This window comes from Trametes versicolor, assembly GCF_000271585.1.
Source record: "Trametes versicolor FP-101664 SS1 unplaced genomic scaffold TRAVEscaffold_9, whole genome shotgun sequence".
Classification (NCBI taxonomy): domain Eukaryota; kingdom Fungi; phylum Basidiomycota; class Agaricomycetes; order Polyporales; family Polyporaceae; genus Trametes; species Trametes versicolor.
In genome coordinates, this window is record NW_007360329.1 from 1 (window position 1) to 17,003 (window position 17,003).

Consider the following 17,003-nt stretch of genomic DNA (forward strand, 5'->3'; position numbering starts at 1 on the left):
AGTCCTCTACATCCACCAATATCTCGGCGGCGACGACACCACAGGCCCCGCCAAACCCCTGCTCAAACTCACCTTTCACAAGCTGCGCTACACAAGCTGCCACCGGCCCGCGGCTGAGAAGAATACGTACTTCATCGTGTTCAAGCCAAGCCATACGCGCGTGCGCGCGGCCGCCGCCGCGTTTCATGGAGGACTACGCCGAGCATCGATTTGTGCAGAACAGCACGCTCGCGCTCGTGAAATCGTGGGATCGTGGGACGCGTTGTGGGCACCCGCGCGCTGGAGAACAAGCCGGCGTTAATAATCCGCCTGTGCGGGCTCAAGCAGCCGCGCAAGCTCGTCAACGCCGGTGCCACGCCATGCGTGGAGAAACGCATGAAATCGAATCCGTGCCGCCTCTATTGCTGGTCGCGAGCATTGGCCCATGCTCATTTGTATTCGAACCTGCAAATATATACTGTATGGCCATATATGGCCATATATTTAAACGTTGTATTATGTACCCTACTCATCCAAATTATCCCATACCCTATTCGTGTGCTCAGGTAATGAGGTCTACGCGAATGTATCGCGTGGCGTGGCCAGGTCCGCCCGGAGGGCCGTATTTATGATAATTCCGTGTATGTTTTTGACAAAGAGCTCAAAATGAAATACTCTGGGCATCCAAATCTCGACCTCTGTCCGACGCAAGTCCGTCGACATTCAAAATTGCCATTTGTTCTTGCGCCTGCATATGCGGCTCTATACAGATCTGCTAGACAAGCGAGTAGCTTGCTCTACTGACCACATTTCAGTGCTTATAGCGGTCCGAGACAGTTTAGACGCCCGTTAACTGCGAAATTCGACACAAATCATGTCCACCGTCGAGAGTAAATCTTTGGTAGGTTCGTTGAGTCTGACGGGATGTCGAGAACCACAATCACAAATCCCTGCGTATCGAAAATCTAGTGTCACCAAAGGGGACACCACCTATCGACTTAAGCCCTCTACGGACCCCCGGCCACTACCCGTGGTCTCGGCATCTCCCGGTGAGTGCCTCTTGCAACCCGCGTAAGTAGTGCGTTCAATTTCTGAGTGCCTCTTGGGTACTCCGCGTCTTTGGCGACGCACACAATGGAAACCCTCGGAGCATGCCACGCCAATGAAAAAGAAGCGTCTGTGCCTGCTTTCCCACCCATACATAGCATGTCGATAGCTGAAACGTCTCCAGTGAAGCAATATCGTCAATACGGCGCGCCATGCCTGCGACGGCGGCGAGGTTGGATACGCACCGTGGTGGACGGAACCCGACCCTGCCTGACCGGTATTGCCGGTGGACACACGACTGAAGTCTACGTTAAAGCGATAAGAATCCGATCAAGCGCTTTCGTCATTTTTTAGGGAGAGGGAATAGCGAAAACAGCGCAGGATCCGCCACAGATGGTATCCCAAGAATGTTCGGGCCTCAGGCGGCTGTGCGATACCGACGGTGACGGTCGATTTGCGTACAAACAGCTGAAAAACGGTCCTTGACGTCGGTGGTGGTGAGTGTTCGCATGTTTGCGCCGTGCAAAATTCACCAATGTTCAGGGGTACAGCGCACCGCCGCCGCCGAGCTGCTCGCATCCGGACAGGCTGCGCACAGAACCTCCCGGTCGAACGCGCGCACGGACCTGATTGACAGCATCGCGCGCGCCCGTACTGAGGAATAGCGTAAACCGCGCAGGACCTTATTTCACCATGTCCGCCGTCACCGCGGCCGTCCTCGAGCCTGCCCGGGATAGGAGCCCGCCCATATAAATATCGCAAATTTTGGCGCATATCCTCCCATCGTCTCCCATCGTTCGCCCACCATGCCTTCGTCCTCGTCCTCGGATACTGACAAGGAGGGTGTACTGTCGACGACATTCTCCAGGGCTCCCGCCCCCGTCCACGCTCATAGACCCCGGGGCCATGAGATACAAATTCAGTACGTGGTTGGCACACGCTCGTCGCTGCATAGTCGCTGACATCGCTGCCTAGGTATCGTACCCTCTCCCTCCACGTCGACTCCTATGTGGATGGGAAGCAGAAGCCCGTGGAGGCAAAGACGGCCGATCCCGCCACCGCTCTGAGGCAGATCGATGTTCACGGGCTCTCCGTGGACGAGGTCTACACCCGCTTCTCGACGTCTCCCAGCCTTGGTCTGGAGAAGGATGCCATCGAGCGTCGCTCTAAAGCCGGCAAGAACGTCATCTCCTCCCCGCCGACGCAGTACTGGAAGAAGGGCCTCAACTACGTCTTTGGTGGCTTCAACTTCTTGATGTGGATTGCTTTCATCGTCACCGTCGTATGTGCCACCGCTTTGTCTTTTACGCAGTCTCATTTATCGCGGCCCGCAGCTATCGTATGAGCCGCTCGGTGGCTCCGATCCTGCCGTATTCAACCTCGGTGTTGCCGTTCTATTGGTGAGTCTGCCGCTTCTCAGCGATCGCACTTCCGTACTGAATATATCCGCTACAGCTCCTAGTCATCATCATTTCTTCGACCTTTTACGCTCTGGTCGACTGGCATGCATCCCGCATCATGAACTCGATCAAGACGCTTATCGCGGAGGATGCTTCCGTCATCCGCAACGGTGAACACCAGACAATACCCGCCAGAGACCTTGTCGTTGGTGACGTCGTGACGCTCGCGATGGGCGATCGTGTCCCTGCGGACCTTCGCCTCGTCCAGATCTCCAACGATGTGCGGTTCGACCGCTCATTACTCACTGGCGAGAGGTGAATATTTCCCCAGACCTCATTGCGACACATGCTGACCTGCCGGCAGTGATATGATCGCTGGAACCCTCGACATGACCTCCAACAACGCCCTCGAGACGCGCAACCTCGCGCTCACCTCCACCTTCGTCGTTCAGGGCAGCTGCACCGGTGTCGTGTTCGCGGTCGGCGACAAGACCGTGATGGGCCGCATCGTCGCGATGTCGGGCAAGACGAAGATGGAGCTCACGACGGTCCAGCGCGAGATCTGGTACTTCACGAAGATCATCTCGACGCTGGCGCTCGGCCTCTTCTGCGTCGCGCTCATCGTGTGGGCGGCCTGGCTGCGGAAGAGCTTCCCGGGGTTCGAGACCGCGAGCCAGGCGATCGTGAACTCGATCGGTTGCTTGACGGCGTTCGTCCCTCAGGTATGCAGGCCACGCCGTATACTGACTATGCGCACATTGTCTGATCGTGCACGCAGGGCCTCCCGGTCTGTGTTGCGCTTTCATTGACTATTGTCGCCAAGCGCATGGCGAAGCGGAACGTCCTGGTGAAGAACCTCGCGACTATCGAGACGCTCGGGTGCATGTCCGTGTTGTGCTCTGACAAGACCGGTACACTCACCATGGGCAAGATGGCAAGTCGTCATTCTTTACTTGAGTGTGATGTTCACCGCCTAACCACCTGCCACAGTCCGTCCAAAACGTCGCTTTCGTCGATGCCGAACTCGGTGTACAGGGAATCAAGGAGCGGCTTTCTGTGGAAGGCACCCCTTCGTCCGCACCCAAGGCTATCCTCATGGTCGCTCGCCTCTGCAACGGTGCAAAGTTCGACTCCGCCACCGCCCACCTCCCCATCGAGGAGCGCCAAGTGAAGGGTGACGCGACCGACACCGCCGTGCTCCGCTTCGCCGAGACTCTTTCCGCAACGAGCGAGCCCGCCCTGCCCGACAACTACGTGAAGTTCTTCGAGATTCCCTTCAACTCGAAGAACAAGTGGATGCTCACTGCCATCCGGCCTCGCCCAACGCCCGACACGAAGGCCGACCACTCGACCTGGATGCTCGTCAAGGGCGCTCCGGATGTCCTCTCACGCAAGTGCACCGAGGTCATGCAGGCCGACGGCACAGTCGTTCCCCTCACCCAGGCACTCCGCACCGAGATCTTCGGCATCCAGGAGCGCTGGAGCAGCGAGGGCCAGCGCGTCCTCGCGCTTTGCCGCCGGTCGCTTGACGCGCTCGCAATCGAGCCGGGCATGTCTGCGAACGACCTGGAGGAGCTTATGAACACTCAGATGCGCGGGCTCACGCTCGTCGGTCTGGTCGGCATCCGCGACCCTCCCAGGCCGGACGTGCCGGGCGCGGTCGCGACCATCCGCCGTGCAGGTGTTCGGGTCTTCATGGTCACGGGCGACTTCAAGCTCACGGCCGTGGCTATCGCTCGTCAGGTGCGTCTAATCTTGTGCTTGTATCTTCGCGTCGCTAACAGAGCACCTGTGCAGGTCGGCATCATCACTCAGGAAAAAGTAGACACGCTTCAGGACCTGCGTGCGTCCGCGTCCACGAAGCGATTCCAGACGCTCAAGGCCTCGGAAATGAAGCCTCTGGAGGAAGAGGGCGAGCGCGCGCTCGTCCTCACCGGCGACGACATCGAGTCCCTCCAGGACGCCGATTGGAACTCGGTCGTGGGCAGCTACACGGAAATCGTCTTCGCTCGCACAACGCCGGAGCAGAAGCTGCGCATCGTGGAGAACACGAAGGCCAGGGGTGATAACACCGTCGCTGTCACCGGCGATGGCGTGAACGATGCCCCGGCACTGAAGGCTGCTGACATCGGAGTCGCAATGGGTGCCGGTAGCGACGTTGCGAAAGAAGCAGGTACGTATGTGTTGCTCCACGGTTCTATATTAGCATGCTGACACTGCTCTAGCGTCGATGATCCTGCTCAATAACGATTTCACGTCGATTGTGGTAGCCATTGAGATGGGACGTCTTGTCTTCGACAACCTGAAGAAGGTCATCACCTACCTCATGCCGGTACGCACCGCTCGACTCTTGCATCATCCGTTGGGCCAACTAACTCTTTCACCCAGGCCGGCTCGTATACCGAGTTCGTTGCCGTATTCTGCAATACGTTCCTCGGCATGCAGCTCGCTCTCAGCTCTTACCTGCAAGTCTGCTTCTGTATCACCAATGACGTCGTCATGTCAATATCTTTGATGTACGAGAAGCCGGAAGCAGGTACGTGTGACAGATTGCCTCTGAGTCCGAACGGTCCATTCATACTGCAACTTCCCAGATCTTATGCTTCGCAAACCGCGTAACGCGCGCACCGACCGGTTGACCGATTGGCGCTTTTTCGTTCAGGTGTACCTGGTAAGCACGACTTCCGCTACCCAACATGCGAAACCTTTCTCACACATCCTCAGTTCATCGGCCTCATGATGTGGCCCTGCGCGATGGGCATGTGGTTCCTATACATGAAGGAACAGGGGCTCGGCTTCTACGACGTCATCCTGGTCTACAACAAATGGACCGAGGGCTTCCACGGGTACACTCTCGATCAACTCACGGACTTCGTCAGTGTCGGCCAATGCATCTAGTAAGTACCTCCATATAGCCTACACCTCCCATTCGCTGACCTTCCGTCCAGTTACGTGACCCTCGTCTTCATGCAGTACGGCGGCCTCTTGGCAGTGCGCAACCGCCGGGTCTCGATCCTTCAATCAAATCCCTTGTGGGGCCCACGCCGCAACCTGGTCGTCCCCGTCGGGATGGTCGCCACCGCGATCATAGCGGTGATCAACATATACGGACCTGGGCTTCAGAGGGTGTTCGACACCACCCCTGTCCCGGGTATGTTCTGGGGCATTCCGTTCGCGTTTGCGGTGGGTATCTTGGCCATGGACGAGGGCAGGAAGCTGCTCGTGAGAACGTATCCGAACGTGAGTGCACAATGTATTTCTGTCTGTGGTCCACTCGCTGACGAGCAAATTAGTCCCTTGTCGCGAAGGCCGCCTGGTAGACGTAACATCCCGAACTTATCGCTCTCGCACTGTGAACCATTGCATGACCTGTACTATATACCACGCGCTATGAACATGTTATCAAATCAACCATGGCCACCAGAGCATGCGAGCCATCAGGCTTCAACGGGCTCGACTGAGAACGCATCCTCAGTATACGAATTGCTGCCTTCAAAATATTGCCAAAGGCGTGCGTGCCATGCTGCGGTACCGGGGATGAGAACCATTGGCAAGAAGGGAAGAACTGATCAGATCGGAGGGTGACGTAGTCGTAGGTTACGCTCATTGAACTCAGGGTTAATTAAAGTGTGTCGGTATTGGTCCCGTTCAAACAACCGGCAGGGGATTGCCGGGCGCGTTCACAACGGAAGAAATCGCTGCTATATACAGCGGTCAATCCTAGTGGTGGATGAGCATCCAGCTAAACGGTACACCTGCTTGCTACTGCTACCTTTCTATGGGTGCTAAATTGCGTACATGATGCATGACGCACTGGACTTCGAGATGTTACTATACCGTGTGGTTTCGACCGGCCATCTGTCAAGGGCACACACCCAGCTTCGACCTCCCCGGCTCTTGTCATCCAATGTCCCTGAACAATAACGGTCTACCTATGAGGGCTAGGCGCGTTCAAAGGTTAGGACTCGACTGGGCACTATATAAACACACCGACGGCGAGGGAGATGGCCTCAGCGCACTCAAAGACAGTGCTCAGAACACACCCTCGAGCTCGCAAACACGATGAAGAGCTTCTTCGTCCTCACTTCGCTCGCGCTTTCTGTTCTCGCCCAACAGGCGACCATCGTCTCCCCCACCGCAGGCAGTGTCCTCTTCGCCGGCAGCACGGTCACCGTCGAGGTCCAGCAGGCCGTGAGCTCCATACCCAACTTCCCATGCTCACGAGTCGCATGCTAACGCCGCTCGCCGGTCCACAGGAGGCTGCGACTAACGACATGCAAGTCGCCGCCCTCATCGGCTTCCGCTCGTGCCCCGGCGGGGACTGCTCGACGTTCGATCCCGCCACCGACGGCGTGGGCCCCAACGTCGTGTTCGCCGGCGCGTTCACGCCGGCACACGACCCGAACCAGCCGCAGAAGGGGCTGTTCCAGGACTTCACGTTCCAGATCCCTGAGGGGGCCTTCGGCAACAGCGTGTTCAGTCTCGGGCACCTGCAGGCGGTCGGAGTGAGTGATTTTACTCTTAAGCGGGTGTGCAGCGGAGTGAGGTGCTTACCTGGGTATGCAGGCGAACAACGTCCCGATGTTCAATATGAGCACGGTCGTCGTGTCCGTGGTGTAAACCACGGTCCATGGCGCGCTGCTCTTCTAGGGAATAAGGATGTTAGGGGTTTCGCGTATCCAGGCAGGGGTCTTCGTGTACAGACGTCGAGATTGATCAAACGCCTTGACCAAGAAAGACACAAGGCTGTTATGTGCTGCGCAGATATGATTAAACAAAACGCGTCCACGGCGCAGCACAGCACATGGGGAGCAATAGCCCACCAGTGGCAGACGCCCAACAACCCAGTAAGATTCTACAAACACACACCACAACATATGCAAGAAGACGCAAAGTACAACATAACGCTACAGTTCTACGAAAGCAGATCCGTCGAGCCAAAGCGACGGAGGCGAGACAGCAAGGAGAGGCGGCTGGAAGGATGGCACAAAAGGAGTGAAGAGCATGCTGGAAGTCCAGGCTTCCTAGTCGTCCATGGAGAGGACCATGCGGCAGATGGGGCACACGCCCGCAGTACGCAGCCAGCGACGGAGGCATGCCTCGTGGAACCTGTATGTAGCCGACCATGTTCAGCTCAACGTTCTATCCCTCTACACTACGCGATGACTTCACTCACGAATGCTTGCACACGGGCGTAAGCGCGCCCCGCTCCCCGCGTCTGAACTGCGACAGGCACACCCCACAGCGGTCCACCGCGACGCCAAGCAGGGACAGCTTGAGCTTCACGCGGCCGTCCTTGAGCACGCGCCGCCGCTCGATCTCGACCGTGCCGATGTACGGAATCGTCGCCTTCTCCGAGCGCCGCGTGAGCGCCTGCACCGTCGCTGGGGTGGTCGCAGATGAGGGTGCGGAGGCGTTCGCGGCTGGGCCTATGATTTCGGACACGAGCAGGAGGTCCTAAGTGAGGATGTGGTGAGCTACAGGCCTGGAGAGAGGCAGCCAGATGTGGAAAGACATACCTCGTAGTTCCGTCCATCCCGCTGGCCTTCAACGAGACGCGACGCGAGCACGTCCAAATCGGTGATCTCCAGAAACTCTGGCCGTGGGCCCTCTGCTGCACGTGCGTCTTCCACCACACTGTCTCCGGAATCCGAGCGCTCCATCTGGGGCGACGGCGCCACGGGAGCAGCTGCAGGCAAAACCACAGGTACGGATGCTGGTGATGGCGCAGCGGTGACCGACATGAATACTGAGGAGGTTGTAGGCTGAACAGCAGGCGGGGGCGGAGGTGGAGGAACTTCCTCTCCCCCTGCCACTTGCACTTCGGGCATGCGGTTCACAGGCGCGCCATCCGAGATCCGCTTTACTGGTAGTGGGAGCGCATTCGCCTCCCCGTCTCGTTCTGCTGGGGGCTGGGGGAGCGGCCGTCCGCGATAGTGCTGACTCCCACCGGGTCCGAACGTCGGTGTCGTCGGTGTCGACCCCGGCGTAACAGGCGTCGCGGGCATCGCAAACGCGGCGCGCGAGGGCGTGGTGGGGGTGCGCATAGGCGTCGGCGCGCGTGGCGCCTCACGGTCGAACAGCTGTTCGATGGAAAGACTTTCCGGGACGTTCGAGGGTTCGCCCACCTCGCCGACGCCCTCTTCGACTACAATTTCCGCATCATGGGAGACTGGTACTCGCTCGGGTGTCGTAGTTGCACTCGTGTCACAAGCGAGCATAACTCGACGGTGAGTAGGCGGCGGGGTGATCGCCCGACGGCGCCGGAGAGGGGTGCTTGGCGGGCTAGTTGCAGAACTGAGCACGGTCTCGCGCAGGGTGGGTGCGCTCCGAACGAGCGGACTGGACGTCTCAGATATGGCAATCATCGTACGGGCGGGCGAACTAGGAGCGGGAGTGGGCGCAGCGGAGGGCGACGCGCGTGGCCCCGCCGGTGCTTGCGGTGTCTGTTGAAACTGACTTGAGGCATAAGCCAGTGATGGAGCCTGTTGCTGGTGCTGAGGCTGGCGTTGGTAGGGCGACTGAGACAGTGGGGAGCGCTGGACGGGCGAGTTCTGCCCTCCCGGCGTACCCGCGCCAGCAGGGGCTTTCCAAATGACAGAGGGCGAAGGGCGCAGCGCGCGCGGGGTCGTCGCGACAGGGGATGTGGAAACAGGCGAGTGCAGCGCCTGGGCATGCGTCTGCCGGAGATGGTTCGCGCTCGCGATTAGGCGGAGGGGCGATTTCTCCGGAGGATACGGCCGCGCCGCCGCCACCGCAGCTGCGTGAGACATGGAAGGCGAAGTAGGAGTAGCAGGGTGGGGGGTAACAGGGGACATGGTCGACGTCGCGTTGTCGGTGAGCGGGAGCGTGGCTGGACGGTGGCGCACGGGACGGTTGAGGAACGCCCCTGCTGCGCGGGCGCTTTCTGAGGTGGGCGAAGACGCCTCTGGTGATAAGCGCGCGGGCGATACTGGAGAGGCAGACGTCGGCGAAGTCGGCGCGGGGCTGGTCCTAGATGATTGCGGGCTCGGGCTTGGACTTGGGCTGTCGCTGCCGACGACCTCCCAGCCATCAACGGACTCCGTTGTAGACTCAGAAGATGAAATCGAAGTGGAGGACGGTCGGAGCGGGAGCTGGGCGTACTCTTGCTCGCGTTGCCGTTCCCGTTCGCGCTCCTTCCCCTTCAATGAGCCAAAGAGACGCTTCACCCCAAAACTCTCCTTGCGCTTCAGGTTTGCGCCTAGCAACAAATTCGTCGTGGACATAGGTGGCGGACTAGACGCGGCTGTCGACGTGCTCGAAGTCGAGGGAGGAGACTTGTGTGGCCCGAGGACGGTCGCCAGCGAGAGCGTAACGCTGCTGGCCCACGCGCTCGGCATCTTGAAGAACGACACGCTCGGCGAAAGCGGGCTCCCTGGCTCTGGCGAATGCGAACCTAGGCGAGTACGCGTGCGGGCATTCCCCGGGCCTGGATGGAGGTACGGGGACTGGCCGCGGCCGCGTGGCAGCGGGAGCGAGCTGGTGTGACCCGCGGCAGAGAAGTGCGTGTCATCGTCGTCCTCATCAAGGTCCTCGTTGTCAGAGTCTTCCCCGCTGTGCTCGTTTATTGTCTGCGTATCGCCGCAGCGACGCTTCACCGACCCGCAATGGGAGCAACGGCGGCGCGTAAACGGACCAGGGCTACCGGGCGGTGTAGAGGGCATCGAGCTGTTGGGTGTGGCGGAGGCGCTCGCAATATGGGCCTCGGGATCCGCGGCGCGTGCGGGGAGTCCGGATGCTTGTCTGGCCTCGCTGGTCTTCCGACGGTCGAACTCGCGTTGCACACGCTGCTCGAGAGAAAACCCGAGGCGGCGGTCGGCTGACCAGCGCTGGTAAGGCTCAAACGTGAGCTCCTCGACTACGTCGGAAACCGTCGAGATCGACCCGCGATAATGTGGGTGTGGTGATGATGGTGAGGACAGCGGACTAAGAGGTTCCACTAGAGGACTCTCGGGCTCCAAGTCAGATTCGGAGTCGATCGAATGCTGCGGACTTGAGAGCGTTACTTGCGGCGGAGCAGGAGAGTCCCGAACGGCAGTAGCGGAAGATATGAGGGTAGTTGTGGATGGCGACGTTAAGCGAATAGGGCTCGAAGGGACTGGTCGTACAGTCGACGGTACCAAAGGCGAAGACACTGGTCGCGCCCGCGGAGGGCGCAAGAGAGGCATGTCGGAGAGAGCAGTCGAATCCGAGGTAGTGACCGTCGGGGACAGTAGTGTTGCGCTCGAGGCAGCGGCCGGGCGAAGGAGCGGGTACTGAGGATCAAGAGCGGGATATGTATTGGTAGGTCTCGCAAGAGATAGCTGTGAGGCAGCAGGGGAGTCATGGTATGCGGTTGCCGAGGACAAGAGAGTGGCAGAAGATGTCGATGGTACATGGGATGCGTATGGATGCTGAGAAGGTGGTGGAGAGGTGGTAGCCGGATTAGACAGCGTACTAGGGCTGTGCGATGACGCTATAGACGAAAGATGAGGCGGCACGTGTGGAGATGCTATGGCGTCCTCAAACGAGGGAGGGGGGTAGTCCGGTATGGACTGGTCTGCAACTACTCGTGAGCGTGAGCGTTCGGCGAAGCGGGATAATACACACCATCCGGGATAGGATCGTGTCTTCCCGGGGTAGTCGGGGTTGTCGGAGAAGGCGCTGATATGGCATGCTTCCTCGTACGAATGTGAGCGGGGGCGGGATGGAGTTTGCGCGAGGACGAAGCGGGGACAGCGGTCGTAAAACGAGGCTCTTCGTCGTCAAGTCGCCTGTCTCTGGTCGAAGGCTGCCTCTTCTTCTTCGCGGACTTCGTCTTCCTGATCCTCCCTGCGTTCTGAGGCGGGACGAGGGTGAGCTGCCCATGGTGTGCGACGACATGGGTGAGATAGGGGGCGACTTGGACGGGCTCGTCGAGCAGAGGCTGCTGAGCGAGTCTCTGGGGGCGACGAGGGTCGTGGACATGCTGTGAAGTGGCCATGTCGGGGTCGTGACGAGAGAGTGCAGAGGCCAGACAGAGATCGACTCCATGGTTCCTCGCAGCCGCCGTCCTCGCACCCTCCAAAACGCGGTGGACTCGCGGCAGTCACGAGGCATCACGCCCGTCGCGCTCACGTGCCCTGGGTGTCACACTCACTGCGCGACGTTTCCCCGAGCCTAGCGCCATTCTTGAAGTTGCTCCTACCCAGGGCCTTGACTGTGTAGCCAGTGGTCGAGGCATTCTGTTTCTTGGGCGCGGGAACACCGGTAAGGGAGGGCGAGCCCATGGGATGGACTCAGATGCCTTGGGCGACGAGGAGGACTGAGACATAGTTGTGCGTGGGGGCAGGTGGGGCGGGGCAGCTAGCGTTATGCTAGGGAGTCGGAAATTGGGTGAGTTTGGATGTCCGGGGGGTAGCTTTATATACCTTGCTGACCAGCTTCTTTATACCTTCTAGATGCCTTCACGTCATGTATCGGCGTGCTCGGAGGCAGGTTTGTCCGCTGTCAGTCGACGTCCCGGAACCGGGCGTAGGGAAACGATCGCCAGTACTTGTGTAGCCGATCGGGCACCAACTCCGTGTGACATATAGCGGACGAGTCTGGGTTTTGCGATGCCGCTCGACGTTACTGTGCAAAGATATAGTAATATTTCATACTCATCGGTATGTAAATATAGACATAGACTCTTTACACCTAGTGTACTGGCGGCGAGCGGCGAGGACGAGGTGGGGAGGAGGTCCAGGGCTTCGAAAAGGGCGCTGTCGCTGATCGCGATTCAAGTTGGTTCTGTGACCGATTGTCCCACTTTTTGTGAAGATGATATGGCCAGACATCGGCCAGAAGCTTCCTGTCAGTTTCGAAGCGAATGCATGGCCCGATCTGAGGTGGTTCGGTAGACACGAGGCCGTCACGCCTGTCGCGCTCACGTGCGCCTTCTGTCACGCAAGCCGCGCGACGCGACCCGGACTTTGTCCGTTCAGTTCGGTTCACCTCTCTGCGCTCCTTCTCCTTCTCCCGCTCACTCTAGGGCACCATGCCCGCACGCACACCTGCTCCGTTTAACCTTGACTCGCTAAAGGAGGCTCTACCAAAGATATTCGACCAGGCCCAGACTACCGCCGCCAACCACCAGAAGAACTTCGTTGCACTTTACAAACTACACTCTGATGCCGCCGCCATCACCGAGGCCGTCCAGAACAACAAGAGCCTGAAGCTCACAGGAGAGCGCACCTTTGAAGATGTCTTCCACGACATGATTATGCGTGTCCTACCCCTCAAGAAGGGCACCAGCGTCGCGGACAGGACCGTGAAGTTCATCGCAGGCTACACCAAGTTCATTACCGAGAAGAGTACGTCTTTCATCCCGTAGCCTCCTCTGGGCCGCCTCCGGAATCTCCTCTTGAAGGTGTGGTCTGTGTTGTATCATGGGGTTGTGGAAATTGGCCTGCCTGCTTTCGCCGTCCTGCCTGCGAGAGTCATACATTGCCCACCGTCGTGGCTATCTGGAACATAGTCCCTTCAACCTAGGACCCCCGGCAGTACTCTAAGATGTCTTGCATAGCGGCCTACGACATGTCGTGTTCTGTGCTGGATCGTGTGCAAGGCATACATGCGCTTTGTGAGGCCCATCTAGAATCGGGTAATTCTCTTATTTCGACGCGAAACTTGGTCCTAAACTAGCTGGTGGTCCGAGTGGGCGTAAGGCGTCGCGCGTCCGGAACATTCCCTTGCGGTACGTTTGGTGTAAGACATCTGGGCGGATCGTCAGTTTCACCCCGGTATATATGGATGTTTGGACACAGTATCTGTGGGGTCATAGATACCCTGGGTGTTGGGTCATCAATCCTGAAGGACTGGCAAACCTCTTGCCCGGTCGCGGGTCTGGTGCGAAAGCTGATGGCTTCACGCGTACAAAAACACGTATAACCTTGGCCACCCTGCTAATCTCATGCTCCTACAGACGCAGAGGAACGGAAGAAGAATAATCTCGACGAGGACGAGGATACCATCCCGGAGCGCTTCCTATCACATCTCGTCCACTTCCTCCTCAAGGGCTGCACCGCCAAGGACAAGGTCGTTCGGTATCGCGTCATACAGTGCATAGCCGACACTATCTCTCACCTGGGTGAGATTGAGTAAGTCAAGTCTTACCTCCCTTGGAACCCCACTGACTTGTAGCACAGCGAGGACCTCTATACTAACCTCCGAGCCACTCTCCTTGACCGTCTCCGAGACAAGGAGCCCACTGTCCGGATGCAGGCCGTGATTGCTCTCACGAAGCTCTCCTACTCCGAGGACCCCTCCGAGCTGGATGAGGGCGAGCCGAGCATCCTCGAGACTATTCTCGATGCCATGGCTTACGATACGTCGTCGTACGTTACTTATCCATGTTTTGGTCACACGGGCGGCTGATGTCTATACAGGGACGTCCGCCGCGCAGCCCTGGTAAACCTTCCCCCGAACCCTCAAACGCTAACCGCCCTCCTCGGACGTTCTCGTGACGTCGAACCCTCCATCCGCAAACTGGTCTACACCAACGTGCTTGAGAAGTACTGTCTCCCGACCGACCGTGGACCCGCGTCCACCGTTGGCTTCACTCACCCACGCGCACTTACAATCGCTCAGCGCGAGATGATCGTTCGCAACGGTCTCGGCGACCGCGAGGAGTCGGTTAAGGCCGCCGCGCGGAATTTGCTAGGGGCCTGGGTTGATGTTGTGCGTTCAGACGGGGCAAAGAAAGAAGACACCGACAAGTCGGATGCTATCATCGAAGACATGGTCGCGTTCCTGAAGCTGTTTGACCTTACGGAGGACACGATTGCAGAGGATGCGCTGTCGAACGTGCTGGACGTGCGCATGGATATCTACGAGCACATCGAATTCCTTGGTATGAGAGTTCTGGCACAGTACCCTACGTGATAACTAACCGCATACAGAGGGTTACTGGAACACTATCACTCCTGAGCGTGCATTCCTCGCACGGGTCTTTATCGACAAATGTATCGCAAAGACGGACGCGCACAAGATGGACACAACGCTTCCCGTCGTAACCGCAATGGCCTTCCGGATTCAGGACGCGTACAACGCCCTTGTGCAACACGTCGAGGAAGACGTCGTGCGTGCCGAGAGCGGACTCGACGACGCCGACGAGGACGAACGGTCGCGGCGCGAAGAGTCGCGTTTGGACCAGGAGTTCGCGATCGGCGAGCTGCTCCGGCTCGCAGTCAACCTCGACTACGGCGACGAAATCGGGCGGCGGAAGATGTTCCAGCTCGTGCAGGGGATGCTGTCCCAGGATGTCCTACCGGAGGCACTCCTCGCACGTTGTCTCGACGTGCTGCGGATACTCTCCCCAAGCGAGCGTGACCTTATCCGTGTCGTGGTTGAGGTTGTGCACGAGCTGCGCGATCCGAGCGAGCCCGAAGGCGAGACCACCGTGAAGGACGATATCGATGACACAGAGACCGAAATGGGTTCACCACGCAGGCCACAGAGGGTTGCCCACCTACCCAAGCCAGTGGCTGAAATGTCACCCGAGGAGAAGGCACGCACGGATGCGGTGGACCTCAGGTGTTTGGCGCTCTGTATTGGGATGCTGGAACGCGTCAATGGAGTATAATTACTTCTACTTTTTTGTCTGATTTTTTACTGATAGAGTCTGTCGCAGACCTTCGAGGAGAACTCGACACTGGAAGGTATCCTCGGCGAGCTGATCATCCCCGCGGTCAAGCGGCGCGAGATGGCGCTCCGCGAGAAAGGCCTCATCAGCTTGGGCCTCTGCTGCCTCATCGCACGGGTACGTCCCCCGTCTCTTCAACCTCCCGGAATACCGCTCTCAAGCCGGCCTCTCTCACAGCGCATGGCGCTGAGCTCGTTCCAGCTCTTCCTGAGCCAGGTACAGTCCGCCCCAGAGGTCCTCAAGGTCCGCGTGCTGCAGATCATCTTCGACATCCTCATGGTGCATGAGGGCGCGTTCCTCGGCCCGGGGAGCCCCAATGGAGAGAAGATCGTTGAGTTTCTGCTGCAGCTGCTGGAGGCTGAGGAGGCGGAGCGCGTGCAGGCGTTGCTTGTTGTCGGTATCGCCAAGCTGATGCTGTCGGGTATGGTCACGGATGAGCGGGTAAGTCGAGCCAACAGAATGTAATGTCATGGGGTACTAACAGGATCTTTATAGGTCTTGCAGACGTTGGTGCTCGTGTTCATCTCGCCCGAGACGGCGTCGAACCAGGAACTGCGTCAATGCCTTTCCTACTTCTTCCCTGTCTATTCGTACTCTTCGCCCACGAACCAGCAGCGCATGCGTAAGGTCTGTCATTTCCACTTGTCCATTCTTCATTGGGCCATTCTCACATTCATGGACAGATTTTTGTCCCGCTGTACGAGCGTCTTACCAAGGCCTTCCACGACTGGGACGGCGACGAGGACATGGTAACTCCCGCTCAGGTTGCGCTGATGTTCGTCGACTGGACGGACCCTATTCGTGCTGCGTGTGTTGTCCATCGTAATTGCGGTCCTGCTTGCCCGCTGATCATGTTTGTATTACAGGGATGCGGCGAAGGGGCTGCGGAAGGACAGCGAGAAGGACCCGATCCACCTCGACCTCGCGACGGATGTCATCAAGGCGCTGTTCAGCGTCGATTACGACAGTAAGCTCCAAATCTTTCCTCGTATCGCAAAGTAGCCGCAGTTTGCTGACTAGACGTGTCTGGATGTAGAGGAGGACAAGAAGGCGCTCTGTCAGATGCTCGGGAAGCTCTACCTGCCCGACGAGGTGGACGACGACAAAGTCCGTGTCCTCAAGCTTCTACTGACCAACCTCCGTTCGGTGCGTTGTCATCTCAGAGAAGACCATTCATCATTTGTCATGCTAATGGATTATACAGCGACGCCCACCACGGGATACTGCTGCGAAGAATGCGTTGGTAAAGTTCGATGCTGCGCTCTCGAAGAAGTACGAGCGGCAGCTAGAGAACTTCAGCGAGGACGAATTCCGTAAGCTCGAAGAGCTCCGCGAGTTGTTCGACTTCCTGGACGATATCATTCCCGACTTTGACGAGGATGACGAGCCGCCCAAGAAGGGTCGGAAACGGTGCGTATCTCCGTGGCCCGCACTCTTGTTATTGCTGACAATGCATGCCTGGCGGTTTGAATGCGCAGACGATCGATGAGCGTCGCGACGGAGACGACCACCAGTGCGGCAACGTCGGGCGACCGCAGCCCGCCGCCGTCTCCTCGGCCTGGGAAGAGCAAAGCAAAGTGCGTCTGCGGTTTCCATTCGTCGCTCTAGCAATGTGAGCGTATAGGGCTGATCACTTTCCAAGCAGACGCCGACGCGTATCGCACTCTGATGATGACTCTGACGACGATGCGCGCACGGAGACGTCGAGAGCGTCCCCGGCACCCGCGCCTACGCGTGCTGTGCCGAAGCGGTCTGCGTGAGTGGCCGTGTAGTGACAGCGGTCGTCGGGCAGGTATTGATCGTGTTTGTACGCAGGGCCGAGAAGTCCAAGAAGGCGGTCAGCAAGGCGTTCCAGCCGATCGTCATCAGCTCCGACGACGAGGACGAAGACGAGGACGATGATGTGGAAGAGG

The 17,003-nt window shown here is 58.6% G+C and overlaps 5 protein-coding genes across 5 annotated transcripts; 3 read left to right on the forward strand and 2 right to left on the reverse strand.

Moving 5' to 3' along the window:
- Positions 1-1,829: 1,829 nt before the first annotated feature.
- On the forward strand, positions 1,830-5,837 carry TRAVEDRAFT_30295 (calcium ATPase transmembrane domain M-containing protein; the record flags this gene model as incomplete). The annotated part of the gene is made up of 14 exons (XM_008042730.1): positions 1,830-1,948; positions 2,002-2,308; positions 2,361-2,426; positions 2,482-2,741; positions 2,791-3,148; positions 3,205-3,360; positions 3,417-4,169; positions 4,224-4,599; positions 4,652-4,758; positions 4,815-4,962; positions 5,021-5,097; positions 5,151-5,323; positions 5,375-5,666; positions 5,720-5,837. 14 exons carry the CDS (start codon positions 1,833-1,835, stop codon positions 5,744-5,746), a joined length of 3,216 nt encoding a protein of 1,071 aa, XP_008040921.1. The 3' UTR covers positions 5,747-5,837.
- A 651-nt stretch (positions 5,838-6,488) lies between these two features.
- Positions 6,489-7,046, forward strand: TRAVEDRAFT_49919 (uncharacterized protein; the record flags this gene model as incomplete). The annotated part of the gene is made up of 3 exons (XM_008042855.1): positions 6,489-6,617; positions 6,683-6,931; positions 6,993-7,046. The coding sequence occupies 3 exons, from the start codon at positions 6,489-6,491 to the stop codon at positions 7,044-7,046; spliced, it is 432 nt and encodes a 143-aa protein (XP_008041046.1).
- A 404-nt stretch (positions 7,047-7,450) lies between these two features.
- Positions 7,451-7,772, reverse strand: TRAVEDRAFT_128988 (uncharacterized protein; the record flags this gene model as incomplete). The annotated part of the gene is made up of 2 exons (XM_008043034.1): positions 7,451-7,535; positions 7,603-7,772. Coding segments are annotated over 2 exons (255 nt in total), but the record flags the coding sequence as incomplete, so codon positions are not given.
- Positions 7,773-10,619: 2,847 nt separating this feature from the next.
- Positions 10,620-11,414, reverse strand: TRAVEDRAFT_30297 (uncharacterized protein). The gene is made up of 2 exons (XM_008042731.1): positions 11,037-11,414; positions 10,620-10,986 (listed from the first exon to the last, which is right to left on the reverse strand). The coding sequence occupies exons 1-2, from the start codon at positions 11,307-11,309 to the stop codon at positions 10,939-10,941; spliced, it is 321 nt and encodes a 106-aa protein (XP_008040922.1). The 5' UTR covers positions 11,310-11,414; the 3' UTR covers positions 10,620-10,938.
- Positions 11,415-12,444: 1,030 nt separating this feature from the next.
- On the forward strand, positions 12,445-16,698 carry TRAVEDRAFT_129381 (condensin subunit YCG1; the record flags this gene model as incomplete). Its single annotated transcript, XM_008043035.1, has 14 exons — positions 12,445-12,760; positions 13,231-13,290; positions 13,378-13,546; positions 13,595-13,783; positions 13,835-14,298; positions 14,348-15,024; positions 15,079-15,207; positions 15,268-15,531; positions 15,586-15,717; positions 15,774-15,898; positions 15,957-16,057; positions 16,127-16,236; positions 16,295-16,500; positions 16,569-16,698. The coding sequence occupies 14 exons, from the start codon at positions 12,445-12,447 to the stop codon at positions 16,696-16,698; spliced, it is 3,072 nt and encodes a 1,023-aa protein (XP_008041226.1).
- Positions 16,699-17,003: the final 305 nt, after the last annotated feature.